This window comes from Monodon monoceros, unplaced genomic scaffold (assembly GCF_005190385.1).
Source record: "Monodon monoceros isolate NGI ecotype Baffin Bay Population unplaced genomic scaffold, NGI_Narwhal_1 Super_Scaffold_22, whole genome shotgun sequence".
Classification (NCBI taxonomy): Eukaryota; Metazoa; Chordata; class Mammalia; order Artiodactyla; family Monodontidae; genus Monodon; species Monodon monoceros.
The window spans coordinates 42,904,955-42,918,134 of record NW_021703779.1 but is presented as its reverse complement, the minus strand read 5'-3'; the positions used below and the strand labels follow the sequence as shown (position 1 = coordinate 42,918,134).

The window sequence follows — 13,180 nt, the reverse complement described above, 5'->3', positions numbered from 1 at the left end:
AATAACTAGCTGGGCGACCTTGTATAAGTCGCTTAACCTCTCTGGGGACTAATTTTCCTCACCAGTAAAAATGGGGCGAATAGTCCCTACCACGTAGGGATGTTCTAAGGCTTAAATAAGTGAACACATTCAACAGTTCAGCAAACGGCCTGTCAAATTGTCCTACTGTAGGACCCAACGGCCCACCTCCCCAGATCTCTAGCTGTGTTTTCAGAGATAACGACCTTCTGAAAGCATTTTCACGGTTCCAGCCTCTGCAGCCCCTGGACCGGAACGGCTGCCTGCGAGGTTTAGACACGGCCGCTGTGCGCAGGCGCGCGCGGCGAGCGAGGCGGGGGCGCGAGGGGCGGAGCTGCGGCCCCCTGGGCTGTTCCGACGATCGCGCACCGCCCCCGCCGCGCCCCGCGCCCGCCCTTGCTAGCAGGCGCCTCCCGCCCCCCGCATTGCTGATGCTGCTGCTGGCCGACATGGACGTGGTGAATCAGGTACGCGTTCCAGCACCGCGGACAGAGCCCGCCGCTGGCCGGCCTCCTCGCCGGGGTCGCTGCGAATCCGCCGACTCTAAGAGGTGGTGGCCAGAATCCTAGCAGCGGACACCCGGTCCCCGGCGCTGGGGCTGGGGTCTGCGGCAGGCGAGGGGAGGAAAGGGGAGGTGGAGAAAAGAAGGAGTGCGCCCTTTGCCGCAGCGAGGGCCGTCCTCACTGCCGCAGCGGGGGCCGCCAGAAACCAGTTCCTTACGGGCAACCGGGAAGGAAGAGGGGTCTTGGAGCCAGGGTATAGGCAAGGAGGGAGGGGAGGGGAGAGTAGAAGGAAGATGGGGGGTGCTGCAGATGAGCTAGGAAATAGAGCGACAGAAGGCGTGGGGGCGGGGGTGAAGGGGAGGGCTGACACCTGCCCCTTCCAAACAGAGATGGTACCCTGGTAGACGACCACCTCTTCCCCCAGAGCAGACCAAGGGGGACGATCAGTTTCGCTTCTCCCAAACCCCTAGTCCCCCTTCCCCCAGCACATATGCAGTGAAGCCATGTCCTAGCCCTCCTCCACCTTAATCAAATCAGTCCAGACCCTCTCTGCCATCGAACTCTTCTTCACCACCTCAGAACCTCGCCCATCTCTAACCAGGACTAACCCCTCCCCATCCTCATCACCTCAGACACCCCACCACCGTCATCTGACTCACCTTTACCGCTGCAGATCCCTCCCCCACCCTAGCAAACCCGACTTCCCTGTTATGACTCACCTTCACCATCCAAGACCCCTTCCCCCACCCTAATGAACCCCAACTCCTTCCTCACTCTCTCCACCCGATCCCCTTCACCATCTGACTCACCTTTACCTTTTCAGACCTTCTCCCCTTCCCTAACTAGTCCTGACTCCATCCCCATCTTACTCACCCCTGACGCCCTCTGCCATCTATCTCACCATCTCCCCAGACGTCCCCACCAGCCCTGAACCCCGGGGACCTTCTCTCAGAGACCGTGAGCTCACACCTTCCCCAAAGTGTCACTTTCTCCTTTTCACCGCCTCTCCAAACGTCACTCCCTCCCAGAGATCACATGCCTTATCCCCAGGGGTCATTGCCTGGTGGCCTTGTCCCCCACCTCCCTCTCCATCCCCAACAACCCCACCCCTCCCCACCGTTTCTCTCCTCAGCTGGTGGCCGGGGGTCAGTTCCGGGTGGTCAAGGAGCCCCTCGGCTTTGTGAAGGTGCTGCAATGGGTGAGTGTGGTCTGGGCTGTGGGGAGAAAGAGGGAGGTAGTGGGGTCTGGAAGAGCAGGGATGGAGTAGGGATAAGGAGGGAGGGATGGATGGGTGGGGGGGCAGAAGGGAGTGGGGGAATTGGGCTCCTGGGTGAAATCTCAGGGGGTTGGGGCCAGAGAACAGATGGGCTGTGATGTGATGCCACATAAGGCCAAGGGTACCCCCATTCTGAAGTGGAAGATTGCGACGTCCTACTTCCTCTCCTGAGGTGAGAGAGGGGCAGGGGAGGTGGAGACTGAAGCTGGTTGCTGCAGGGAGAGACGAAAAGCCAGAGAAACCCAGAGACAGTGAAGGAGACAGAGAGAATGGGAGATTGGGAATGATGGAGACAGAGGTGGAAATACCAGGAAAAAAGTGATATGGAGATGGGAGAGAAACAAACAGAAAGAGACAAAGAAAAGGGAGACAGAGAAAGATGCACAGAGAACAGAGATGCAAAGAGAAACAGACACAGGAAGAGAGGAAGAGAAATGCGGTGGGGGAGAGAAAGAGACAGAGGGAGAAGAAGAGACCCTCCGGGAAAAGAGAAAAGGAGAAACCGATAAACAGAAGGAGAGGCAGGAGGGAGACAGAGAGAGCACCGTAGAGATAACGTCAGAGACAGAGCAGGGAGATAGAAACAGACAGACCAAGAAACAGAAAGACACACACACACACACACACACACACACACACACAAACATTCAGAGAGAGAGAGAGAGAAGAGGCAGAAAGAGACACACATAGATATTAGAGAGGCAGAGAGAGAAACAGAGATACAGAGAGACAGAGACATCTGAGAAAGACAAAGACATATTGAGAAACAGAGACAGAGAGATACCGAGGGAAACAGACACAGAGAACAACAGAGACAGGCAGAATACAGAGAGAGACAAAGACAGAGACAGAAATAGACTGAGACAGAATAAGGGGAATCAGAGCATTATTGAGAGGTAGAAACCAAGAGAGACACTGGGAGAAAGACTGGAAGAGGTAGCCACACCCCTCTAATCAGCTTGTCCTTGGGCCTCGCTGAGCCCTGATTAGGGGGTGGGGGTGGGGACCAGTCCATCTGCTGCTGCCTATGCTGGGCCCCATCTGTCCAGAGGAGGGCAGCCCCATCCCACGTGCACACAGGCTCACCGTGGCCATCCCCATCCCTGCTGCCCAAGGTCTTTGCCATCTTCGCCTTTGCCACATGCGGCAGTTACAGTGGGGAGCTCCAGCTGAGTGTGGACTGTGCCAACAAGACCAAGAGTGACCTCAACATCGAGGTCGAATTCGAGTACCCCTTCAGGTGTGCCCCCACACTAGCCCACCCCTGGGATCCTGACAGACCTGGGATGGGGGTGGGGGGTGGGACCGGCCAACACCTCCTCCCCAGCGGCTCCTGCCCAGCCCCAACCTCGGGAGACCACACCCACTCAGATCACTGTGCATGCACTGAGCACCTACCTTGTGCCTGGCACTCCTCTGGACATCTAGGACACGTGGTGACCAAGACAGGCATAGGCTGTTGCCCTCTGGCTGTGTTCTAGTGAAGAGGAGGGGCAGGAGACTGGCAATAAACAAGATTCAAAATTTTATATATATATATATATATATATATATATATGCACACATATATATATCCTTAAGGCAGTAGGTGCTCAATTAATGTTAGCCAATATTATTATTTAATTCCCATTTGTTCATCCCATACACAGTTTTTGAGAACCTATTGTATGTCAGGTACTGCTGAAAGTGCTGGGGATATAACAGTGAACAAAACAGACCAAGCTCCCTATCCTCATGGAGCCAACATTATAACAAATAAACAAATGACTAAAGAGGATAATTGCAGATTGGGAGAAATCCAAGGAGGGCATCTTCATGCAGGGTTTTATGATAAAGAATAATGAGGGGGTGCTGCTTAGCCATGGGGAAGGATTAAGCCAAATTAAACAGTTCTGAGAGTTATTGAGCTCATACCGTGTGCCGGGTGCTAGGCACACAAGAGTGAGCACAAGCAGGCAAGGTTGCTGCACTCATGGAGAGGCTTACCTCCTAGGAATGGGAAGACAGAGACCCACAGACACAATTTCAATAGAGGCTCCTGAGGCTCCTCCACTACTAGGACAAATCACATAACTGCTCTGGGTCTCCATTTCTTCATCTGTGAAAGGGGATAATAATACCCACCTTACAGGGTTATGATAAATATTAAATGAATTAATACTTGTAAAATGCTTAGCATAATGCCAGGCACACAAGAAGCGCTCCATAAGTGTTTGTTAAAATAAGGAAAATAAATAAGTTTAAAGGACTCTGGAAAGAGATCAGGGATTGAGTTGGAAATTAGGGATTTTTGAGCACTAAGGGTAAATGTAGGCTCAGGGGATCACCCAGGGTGAGAGGCAAGACTGAAGAGAAGATAGGCCAGCGCAGGGCCTGAGCAATAATCAAAAGAAAAGGGGGCACCAGGGAGGCGTGGTCTGAGAGGCTGGGGAAGGGGGGCATGACAACCAGGGATCCACCAGTTCACAGAAGCCAAGAGAGTTTGGGGAAGGAGTGGGAGCTGCAGCATGGGATACTGCTGAGAGCAGGCCCTTTGGGGATCTAGAAGACCAGAAAAATCTGTGGACACCCCAACTCCTCCCATGTCTAGGGCCTCGGGTGCTGAGGATCTGCCCTTCACCCCCAAGCCTCCCAGGGGAAAAAAATCTTTGCCCTGTGTGCCCCTGACCAACCCTGCCACTGCCCCAATAATCCCCCCCAAAGACCCCTCATTCCCCCTAGAAACCCAGAAACTTAAACCCAGATCCAACTCCTAGCTCCATCATTTAGCAGCCATGCAGCCCTGTGCAAGTAACTTAGCCTTGCAGAGCTTCGGTTTGTTCATCTGTAAAACAGGTATAATAATGCCTGCTTTAGAGAATTCTGGGGGGAGGGTCATTAAGTGAAGAAATTATGTAAAATGCTTAGAGGTGATCAATAAGTGTAAGCCCTTCCCTTAGGGCCTTTGCTATACAAGGGCACTGACACCATTTGGATCCTGCCCCCCAACCTGAGGCCAGATCTCTGGGACTTCACCCTGCTCTTTCTCTCCACACACGTTCCTCCTTATGACCCCTCTTCCATCACACCATAGGAAAGGCCTTAGCCTCACATGCCTTCCCAGTCTACAGCTCCCCCCCACCCCCGCCCACACCTCACATACACGAATCCTGTTCCAGCATCCCTTCTACCCTCCTGTCTTTCTGTCTGTCTCCTCCTATTTTGTAGTCCCTGGGCTCTCCTCTGCTATGTACACATTTGTTTTTCTCTTGGGGACCTGAAGTGAGGTGGGGAGAAGAGTCAACATGACGTAGGGGGAAAAACACAAGGTTCAGATTCCAACTCTGTCATTCCTATACAAGCTGTGTGACTTTAGGCAAGTTAATGCGTTTCTCGGAGCCTCTGTTTCTGCCTCCATATACTTTATTTAATAAACATTTATTGAGCGCCTACTATGTGGCAGCACTGTTCCAGGCCTTAAGGGTACAACACTGAACAAAACAAAGGAAAAAGCCCTGCCCTCGTAGTTACAACAAAAAACAAGGAAAAAAGTAAAATACATGGTATGTCAGATGGGGTATCACAGCTACAGAGAAAATGGAGCAAAGAAGGGGGCTAAGGAGTGCTGGGAGGGAATGGTTAGATTTAATTAAATAGATCAGGGAAGACCTCACTGAGAAGGTGACCAGTGGAGCAAAGCTTGAAGGAGAAGAGCATTCCAGTGCAAAAATCCTAGGGTGGGAGGGTGCCTGGTATGTTCTATGAATAACCAAGGGGCCAAAGTACCTAGGTTGGAGTGAGGGCTGAGTAATACCTATTTCACCAGCATGCTCTCAGCAATCAATGAAATGTGACTGGTACACAGTAGGTGCTCGTGAATGGTTATTTCCTCCTCTTCCTGGGACCTTGTCAGAATCTGGGGGGGGACCCATGACTGGGCAGGGGGGAGGGGAGGGAGTTCTTAGGGCCTGGGCCACACCTGCCCACCTCTCTCCACAGGCTGTACCAAGTGTACTTTGAGGCACCCACCTGCCAAGGGGACCCTAAAAATATCTTCCTCGTGGGGGACTACTCCTCATCGGCTGAATTCTTTGTCACCGTGGCCGTATTTGCCTTCCTCTACTCCATGGGGGCTCTGGCTACCTACATCTTCCTGCAGAACAAGTACCGAGAGAACAACAAAGGGCCCATGCTGGTGAGCTCCCACAGCCATTCGTATGCATACAGGGGCCAGGGGACATGGAGCCTTGGGGACACAGCCATGTTCAGAGGCCACGTCAAATCCCAGACAGGCCCACATGCAAGCGGCCCTGATAACAGCCGCACACATTACTGCTGCTGCTGCTATGAGCATCAGAGACACCGAATCAGAGTGACAGGGACACACCCACAGCCCACACAGAATCCCAGACACCTGGAAACTTGCCACCTCTCACAAAACCCTACAGTCTAGATGAAAGAAAGCAGCACACAGAGGTTCATTGTGACAATCATGCTTGTCATCACACCACACAGACACACTGACTCGTACACAGCTGTACTCATACACCCTCATCCCAGACACAAAATGACACAAATTCCCACATTCAGATAAAAGTGAAAAGACACACTACTTTCCACAGATTTGGCAACCATCTCACAGAATCACACACACACACACACACACACACACACACCACATGCCACAGTCACACTCCCACACCCTCTGTCACATACACATACATGCACAGACAAGCCCAAGCTAGGAGGGCCACCTTCAAGTGGGTGTTGGGGGCTTCAAGAGCTGGAAAGGCAGGGGAGAGACAAGCCTCTTCTGGGAGACACCCCTCCCAAGAAAGCCTGTGATCTGAGGAGGCCCCACAGCCCAGCATGAAGCAGCCCACTCATGGTGCCATCTCCCTCCCCCCTACCCGGCCTAGGACTTTCTGGCCACGGCAGTGTTCGCCTTCATGTGGCTGGTTAGCTCGTCGGCCTGGGCCAAGGGGCTGTCAGATGTGAAGATGGCCACGGACCCAGAGAACATTATCAAGGGGATGCCTGTCTGCCACCAGACGGGGAATACATGCAAGGAGCTGAGGGACCCTGTGACCTCTGGCCTCAACACCTCGGTGGTAAGCCCTGGGAAGCTGGCTGGGCCAGCTGGGGAGGGTGGCTGGGAAACTTAGTCTGGCATGGGGAGTGGTGGAGAGAGAGAATGAGAGGAGAATTCAGAGGAAATCCAAGAGGGCTCCCTGGAGGAGGCATGCCAACAACAGAGCCTTGTAGGATGAGATAGCAATTGTAACCACTGTGACACCACAGACTGTCCCCAAAAGGGGAACGTGAGATCTTCTGTCCAGTTAGGTTTGGGAGACCTGGATCACAGGCTCAGCCTAGTCATGTAGAATCTCTGGCAACTCAGTAAGTACCCTCTTGGGACCTGTTTCCTTATATGCAAAATGAAAGAATAACTTGAAATGTTTCCCGTATGGACGCCCCCTACTGGCCAGAGTCAGACTGAGCTCAAATCCGAGCTCTGCCACTTGCAAGCTCTAGGACCTGAAAACTAGTTACTCAGCCTCTCAGGCCTCAGTTTGAGCATATAAATTGAAAATAAGAGGTCCTGCTCCAAAGTTAAGTAGTGAACTAATAACATACAAAGTGCTTAGAAAAGGGCCTGGCACGTGGTAAGTCGTATACAAGTGTTACAGATCCTCAGATTCCAACTCTTTTTTTGTCAATTGCTGGCTACGACAGATCTAAGATCTAAGCCACTAAGCCTCTGTGCACCTCAGTTTCCTCAGCTGTAAAGTGGAAATATTACTTTCTGTCCCCAAATTGAATTACATTGTATATATTTATACAAACGTATATATTTGTTTTAATATAAAAGCGTATATTTATATACTTTATACATGGGTATTTATACATATATTTGTATATACATATGTATGTGTATATATGCATCCATTAGCGGTATATCTACATATTTAATAAAAATTTATGCGTAGCATTTTACTATATATTACAAAATTAGGTTTACTATATTTTGTACATGTATAAACGTGTATATATGCAAATACATAAACACATATATGCAATACTGATATATCTCAACATCCCCGGGAATCTGAATTCTAACACGCCCCACGCCCCCCTCCCCACCAAGGTGATTTTTGTGCACATTGACATTCATGCGCTGGGACTCGGAGGGTCAGGGTCTCGGAAACCACCACTATCCGGGCGCCCGCGAATCCAAGCCCAACGCAAGCGGCCTCGATGTTCCCCGGGGCCGCCAGGGCAATGGGCGCAGGACAACAGCCGAGCTTTGTCTCCCCGCAGGTGTTTGGCTTCCTGAACCTGGTGCTCTGGGTCGGCAACCTGTGGTTCGTGTTCAAGGAGACAGGCTGGGCCGCCCCATTCCTGCGCGCTCCTCCCGGCGCCCCCGAGAAGCAACCGGCGCCCGGGGATGCCTACGGCGAGGCAGGCTACGGGCAGGGCCCCGGCGGGTACGGGCCCCAGGACTCCTACGGGCCCCAGGGCGGCTATCAGCCTGACTACGGGCAGCCCGCCGGTGGCGGTGGCGGTGGCTACGGACCTCAGGGCGACTACGGGCAGCAAGGCTATGGCCCTCAGGGTGCGCCCACCTCCTTCTCCAATCAGATGTAGTCTGGTGAGTGACAGACAGGCGGGGCGGCCAAGGAGGGTTCATGATCCTTTCATGGGCGGGTTAGTGAGCCAATAGGAGTAGGACACTGGCCGGACAGGTAAGGATGGGAATTTGAAGGAGCCAATAGAGAGGCGGAGCTACGTGCTAGGGGCGAAAAACTAGCCAATGGTGGAGAGCAGAAGAGTGGTGTTTGAAAATGGGCAGAATGAAAAGCCAATGGGACAGAGGTAGAAGTGCTGCTCTGAGGGAAGGGAGGGGAGAGAGAAGTGGGCAGAGCAACCAATGAAAGGAGGGAATAACAGGAGGACTTGCGTAGTGGGAAATCCGCTGGGCGCAGGAGCCATGGAGGGAAGAAGAGGTGGGTCTTATCCAATACGTTATGATAAGGCCAATAGATGATGAGGGTAAACGGGCTTGGATCATGAAGGTCAGACAAGATCACTAATCCGAAGGAGGTGACAGATCCGCCACCTCTCCGCAACCCTGGAGGCGAGGGAGGTAGTGTGGAATTTCAAAGAAGAAAAGGGACCGGGCGGAGCGGGGCGGGGTGGGGTGGGGGGCGCATTGGAAAGTCTTGCCGGCCTTCTTGTTGGGCCTCAAAAGAGAAGCGAGATTTCCCTCAAATGTGAGGGGGGAAGACGGGGAGTAGAGGCAGGCTGATGGCGTTAGAGAGGAAAGGCAAGGAGGTGGCAACACATGGGTGGAGGTAGCTTCTGGCACTTGGCCAGGATGGAAAGGGCAGGGAGGAGTTTATCAGGCATCCCATATCTAATTCACTAAAAATTCCTGTTGGCTCTACCTTCAAAATATATCCATAATCTTCCCACTGTCCCCCTGGACCTCTTCACTGGTTTCCACACCCATTCCCATTATATTCTGCTCATGGCGTGGGGAACGATCCTGTTAAATCCTAAATCACTCCACGACGCTCCTATGCTCAGAGCTCAGAGCTCTACCGGGGCTCCCATCTCACTCAGATTAAAAGCCAAAGCCAAAACTATGACCCACGAGACCCTACACAATCTAGCCCCACCCTTCACTCCTCTGACCTCTCACCTCCAACCACTCCCCCGCACTCTGTTCCAGCCACACTGGCCACATCGATGTACCAGGCACAGTCCAACTTCACAGTCTTGGTACTTGCTTTCCCTCTGGAGTTTCACACCCACACACACTGATAACCTTACCTGGCCAACTCCTTACAAGTCCCTTTTCTTACCTCTCCCTGTGCTTTTCTTTATCACAGTCTGTAATTATTAGTTTATATGTTTATTGACTGTCTCTTCTACTAGACTAGGGGATGTGACCATGACTAATTTATGCTATAGACACATCACCTAGAGCACTACTAATGGTAAGAAACATTTATTGAGGAAATAAAAGAAACAACATAGCATGAGACATTTTACTATCATTTTACTCTTCTTCTCTGCTTAAAATCTCCAGTTGATTTATACCTTATCCAGAGTCAAAGCTGAAGTCCTCACAGCCTTGTCTACAAGTTCCTATGTGACCCCATTACCTACCTCTCGGACATCACCTCCTACCATTCTCACTTGCTTACTCCACTGAAGCCCCACTGATCTCTTTGCTGTTCCTCAAACACACTAGACGTGGTCCCACCCCAGGGCCTTTGCACTGGCTGTGCTCCCTACCCGGAATGCTCTTCTCTCCAGTTATCTGCGTGGCTCATTCCCTCACCTCCTTAAGTCTTTATTCCAATGTCACTTCTTCAATGAGGTCTTCTCTGACTACCTACTTACTACAGCAACCTTTCTTCCCCTACTGTCACTCCTAATCCCCCTCGCCCCAGTCTACTTTTTGTTTTTCCATTTCACTTATTATCACCTTATGTCATACTAGATAACTTATTTATGCATCATGGTAATTGTTTAAGTCTTTCTCCCCTGCTACAATGTAAGCTCCACAAAGATAAGGATCTTTGCTCAATATAGTTTACCACCAATGAGGAGTACAGTACCTGTTAACAGACGTTTTTGGATTGGGAGAAGGGGAAACCATAATTTCTTGGGTACCTAATCTAGTGAAGGCAAGGTATATCTTCCCAGCAGGGGCAGCTGGGATGAAGCTGACCCCAAGACTATAAGTGAAGGAAGAAGGAAGGAAGAAAGGTCATGGCAGAGAGTGGGTGAAGCCAGGGCAGAGGCATAGCAGCCCGGCCCTTCCCTAAAGGCACCACCTGTGTCTGGACCCCCTCTCCTTTTGTATCTTTTGTCTCCACAGGTCAGTGCAGCCCGGGAGGACCCCGTTGGTAGGCAAGAGCTCAGGAGAAGGACTGCCCCCCGTTCCCATCCCTACACCCCAGGTCTCCACCCCTCAAACCAGGAGACCCTTAACTGTCTTTGCTGTTTATATATATATATATATATTATATATAAATATCTATTTATCTGTCTGAGCCCTGCCCCCACTCCACTCCCCTTATGCATTAGGGACCCGATCTTGCATGGGCCCCTCTCTTACCCCTACCCCTTCCCCTTCATCCTTTGGCCCCTCTCTGTTCCCTGGCCCTGTGCCCTGAGGTTGGGGGCTCTGTAAGGGGGACAGGGAGGAGACAGAAGGCTGTGTGGGGAGGGTGGGTGTGAGTTCAGGCTCTCCCCTCTCTCCCTCCCCTCCTCCCAACTCGGGCCTTGATTCCTCTAGCAATGCCTGAACAGGGGCCATTAGGGAAAATTCAACTCTGAAGAGAGGAGAAAGGCAGAGGCTGGGGGAGCTTGGGACCCAAGGTGGTCTTGGAGAGGACCTCTAGAATGAACAGGGCTAGTAAGCAGAGGGGTTGGGTTCCAGACATACTGGATCTGGAGTCTGAAGAAGGGTGCCCTACAGCATTCTAGAATGGGGCTTAGAAGGAAGCTGAAGGTGTGGTCCTAGAAGGGGTGGAGCTTTGGGTGAGGCAGCGGGTGGGCCCACAGTGGGCAGGGGTTGGAGTAGGACAGGGTTCTACGGAAGGAGTGTGACTTGGGACCCGGACACTTGGTTTGGAAAAACGCTAAGGGCGTGGTTCTAGAAGGGGTGGGGCTTGAAGCAGGCCGTGGATGAGGCCCCAGAGTGGGCGGGCCTTGGATTGGGACCAGAATCTATGGAAGGGGTGTGGCTTTGAACACTCCGAGAGACAGAGTTTGATTCTAAAGGGGGCCGACCTTGGGCAAGGCAAGAAGTGGAGTTCAGGAATGGGCCAAACTTGGAGTGAGGTCGTGGTCCGTGTTCTAGACAGTTCAGGACTTAGAGTGGGGCGTGCATGGTGGTTTCTGAAGGAGCAGCCCCGGCCCCGCAAAGGAGCAGTGAAGAAAATATGTTTTAAAGTGGTTGGGCTTGGCAGTGGGGAGGGCGAGGTGAGAGGCTTGGTTAGGAGCTGAGGGATGGGTTTCGTTAGGGGTAGGGGGGAATATCCTTGGCCAAGGCTGGGGACTGAGGTGGCCTGAGAAGAGCTGAGAGATAAGACTTGGAGGGTAAGGGGTGGGATCCAGAGAGAGGCACCCCCCACACCCTTGCCTACCCCGAGATGGGACAGCTAGGCAATCAGAGGACAGAGCCAAAGGGTCTGTGGGGCCGACCTACCCTTCTCCACCCCCCCCCCGGCCTCCTCCCTCCCTCCACACCCCCATCCGTCCCGGAGTGGTTGGAGGCCCGGTCTGGAGCCCCTATCCTGCACCCTCTGCTGTGTCTGTGACGTCGGTAGTGCCTGTGCTTGTGTGTTGCCATTTTGTCTGGCTGTGGCCCCTCCCCCTCCCCTCCAGACCCCCACCCTTTCCCATGCCCTTCGGTATTGTTTGAAGACTCCATCCCCGAGGAGGAAAAAATATGATTAATTCTTCTCCCCTAAATAAACTCCTCAACCACCTAGTCCACACGGCTCTTACTTCTCAGTGTGTCTTTTTGGAGGGGGGAGAGAAAGATGGGGAAGAGGAGGCGAGAGGAAGCTCCGCCTCTGACCTGCTGGACACCGTTCGAGTCACCCCACCATTTTCGGCCCCTCCAACAGTGTTTTGCCCAGCCCTATCCTCTGTGAAGCCTCTCGCCTGCCGATCATTCTAAGTCACTCTCTGAGTAGCCCTGACAACTGCCCCACTACTGGCCACCGAATGCCCAGTCTTTCTAGGGTTCGGTTCTAATTCTGGTCCCTTAGCCATGCCCCTTCCCAGCCCCTGTGGAGCCCTGTCCTTGAATCCCCAAACGGTTCAAAGGGAGACTTCCCTCTAGCCACCCGCCTCGCATTCTTCAGACCCTGATGTCTCTCTATTTCCTTGTCTCTGGTCCAGCTGGAGAACCGGGAGACCGACTAGGCTGCAAGGCCGGGAGGCGGGGCACCAAGGTGACTCGTTAGTTCTTTCATTCACTCCCTATAACCTGTCTCAGGCTCCTCCCTGGGGCAGGGAGGGGCGGGAAGTGACCAGGATGTGCGTAATGGGGCGCGGTGGGGATGGGGGGTGAAGTCCCCGGCGCCCACGATGAAGGGCCCGGCTGACCGCCGCCACCGCGGTGCCTAATTAGAGACCCTGGCCGGGCACCGGAGTTCTGGCTGTGTGCCGGGGACCCCCTCCTCCCAGCCCCGAGGCATAGCGAAGCCTGAGAGCGCGGAGAGACTCCGAGCTCAGGGAATGAGCTCAGGGAATGAGCTCAGGGAAAGAATCACTGGAGAGAGAAAAGTGAGAGCAGGGGAGGGAAGGCTTGAAAATCTATTTCTCGGGACTTTGGGGGCATCGCAGCTGGGCCTGTAAAGATGGGGAGCGAACA

General features: G+C 52.8%; 1 protein-coding gene across 2 annotated transcripts; it reads left to right on the top strand.

The window, feature by feature from the left end:
- Positions 1-436: 436 nt before the first annotated feature.
- On the top strand, positions 437-12,289 carry SYP (synaptophysin). 2 transcript variants are annotated; one of them, XR_003796453.1, is made up of 7 exons: positions 437-485; positions 1,654-1,719; positions 2,913-3,037; positions 5,776-5,971; positions 6,696-6,887; positions 8,098-8,783; positions 10,670-12,289. XR_003796453.1 is itself a non-coding variant. In XM_029241518.1 (7 exons), exons 1-6 carry the CDS (start codon positions 450-452, stop codon positions 8,422-8,424), a joined length of 942 nt encoding a protein of 313 aa, XP_029097351.1. In that variant the 5' UTR covers positions 437-449; the 3' UTR covers positions 8,425-8,428; positions 10,670-12,289. The 2 variants fall into 2 exon arrangements, 1 of the variants encoding a protein (XP_029097351.1); XM_029241518.1 differs by having other exon boundaries at positions 8,098-8,428.
- The last annotated feature ends 891 nt before the right edge of the window (positions 12,290-13,180 follow it).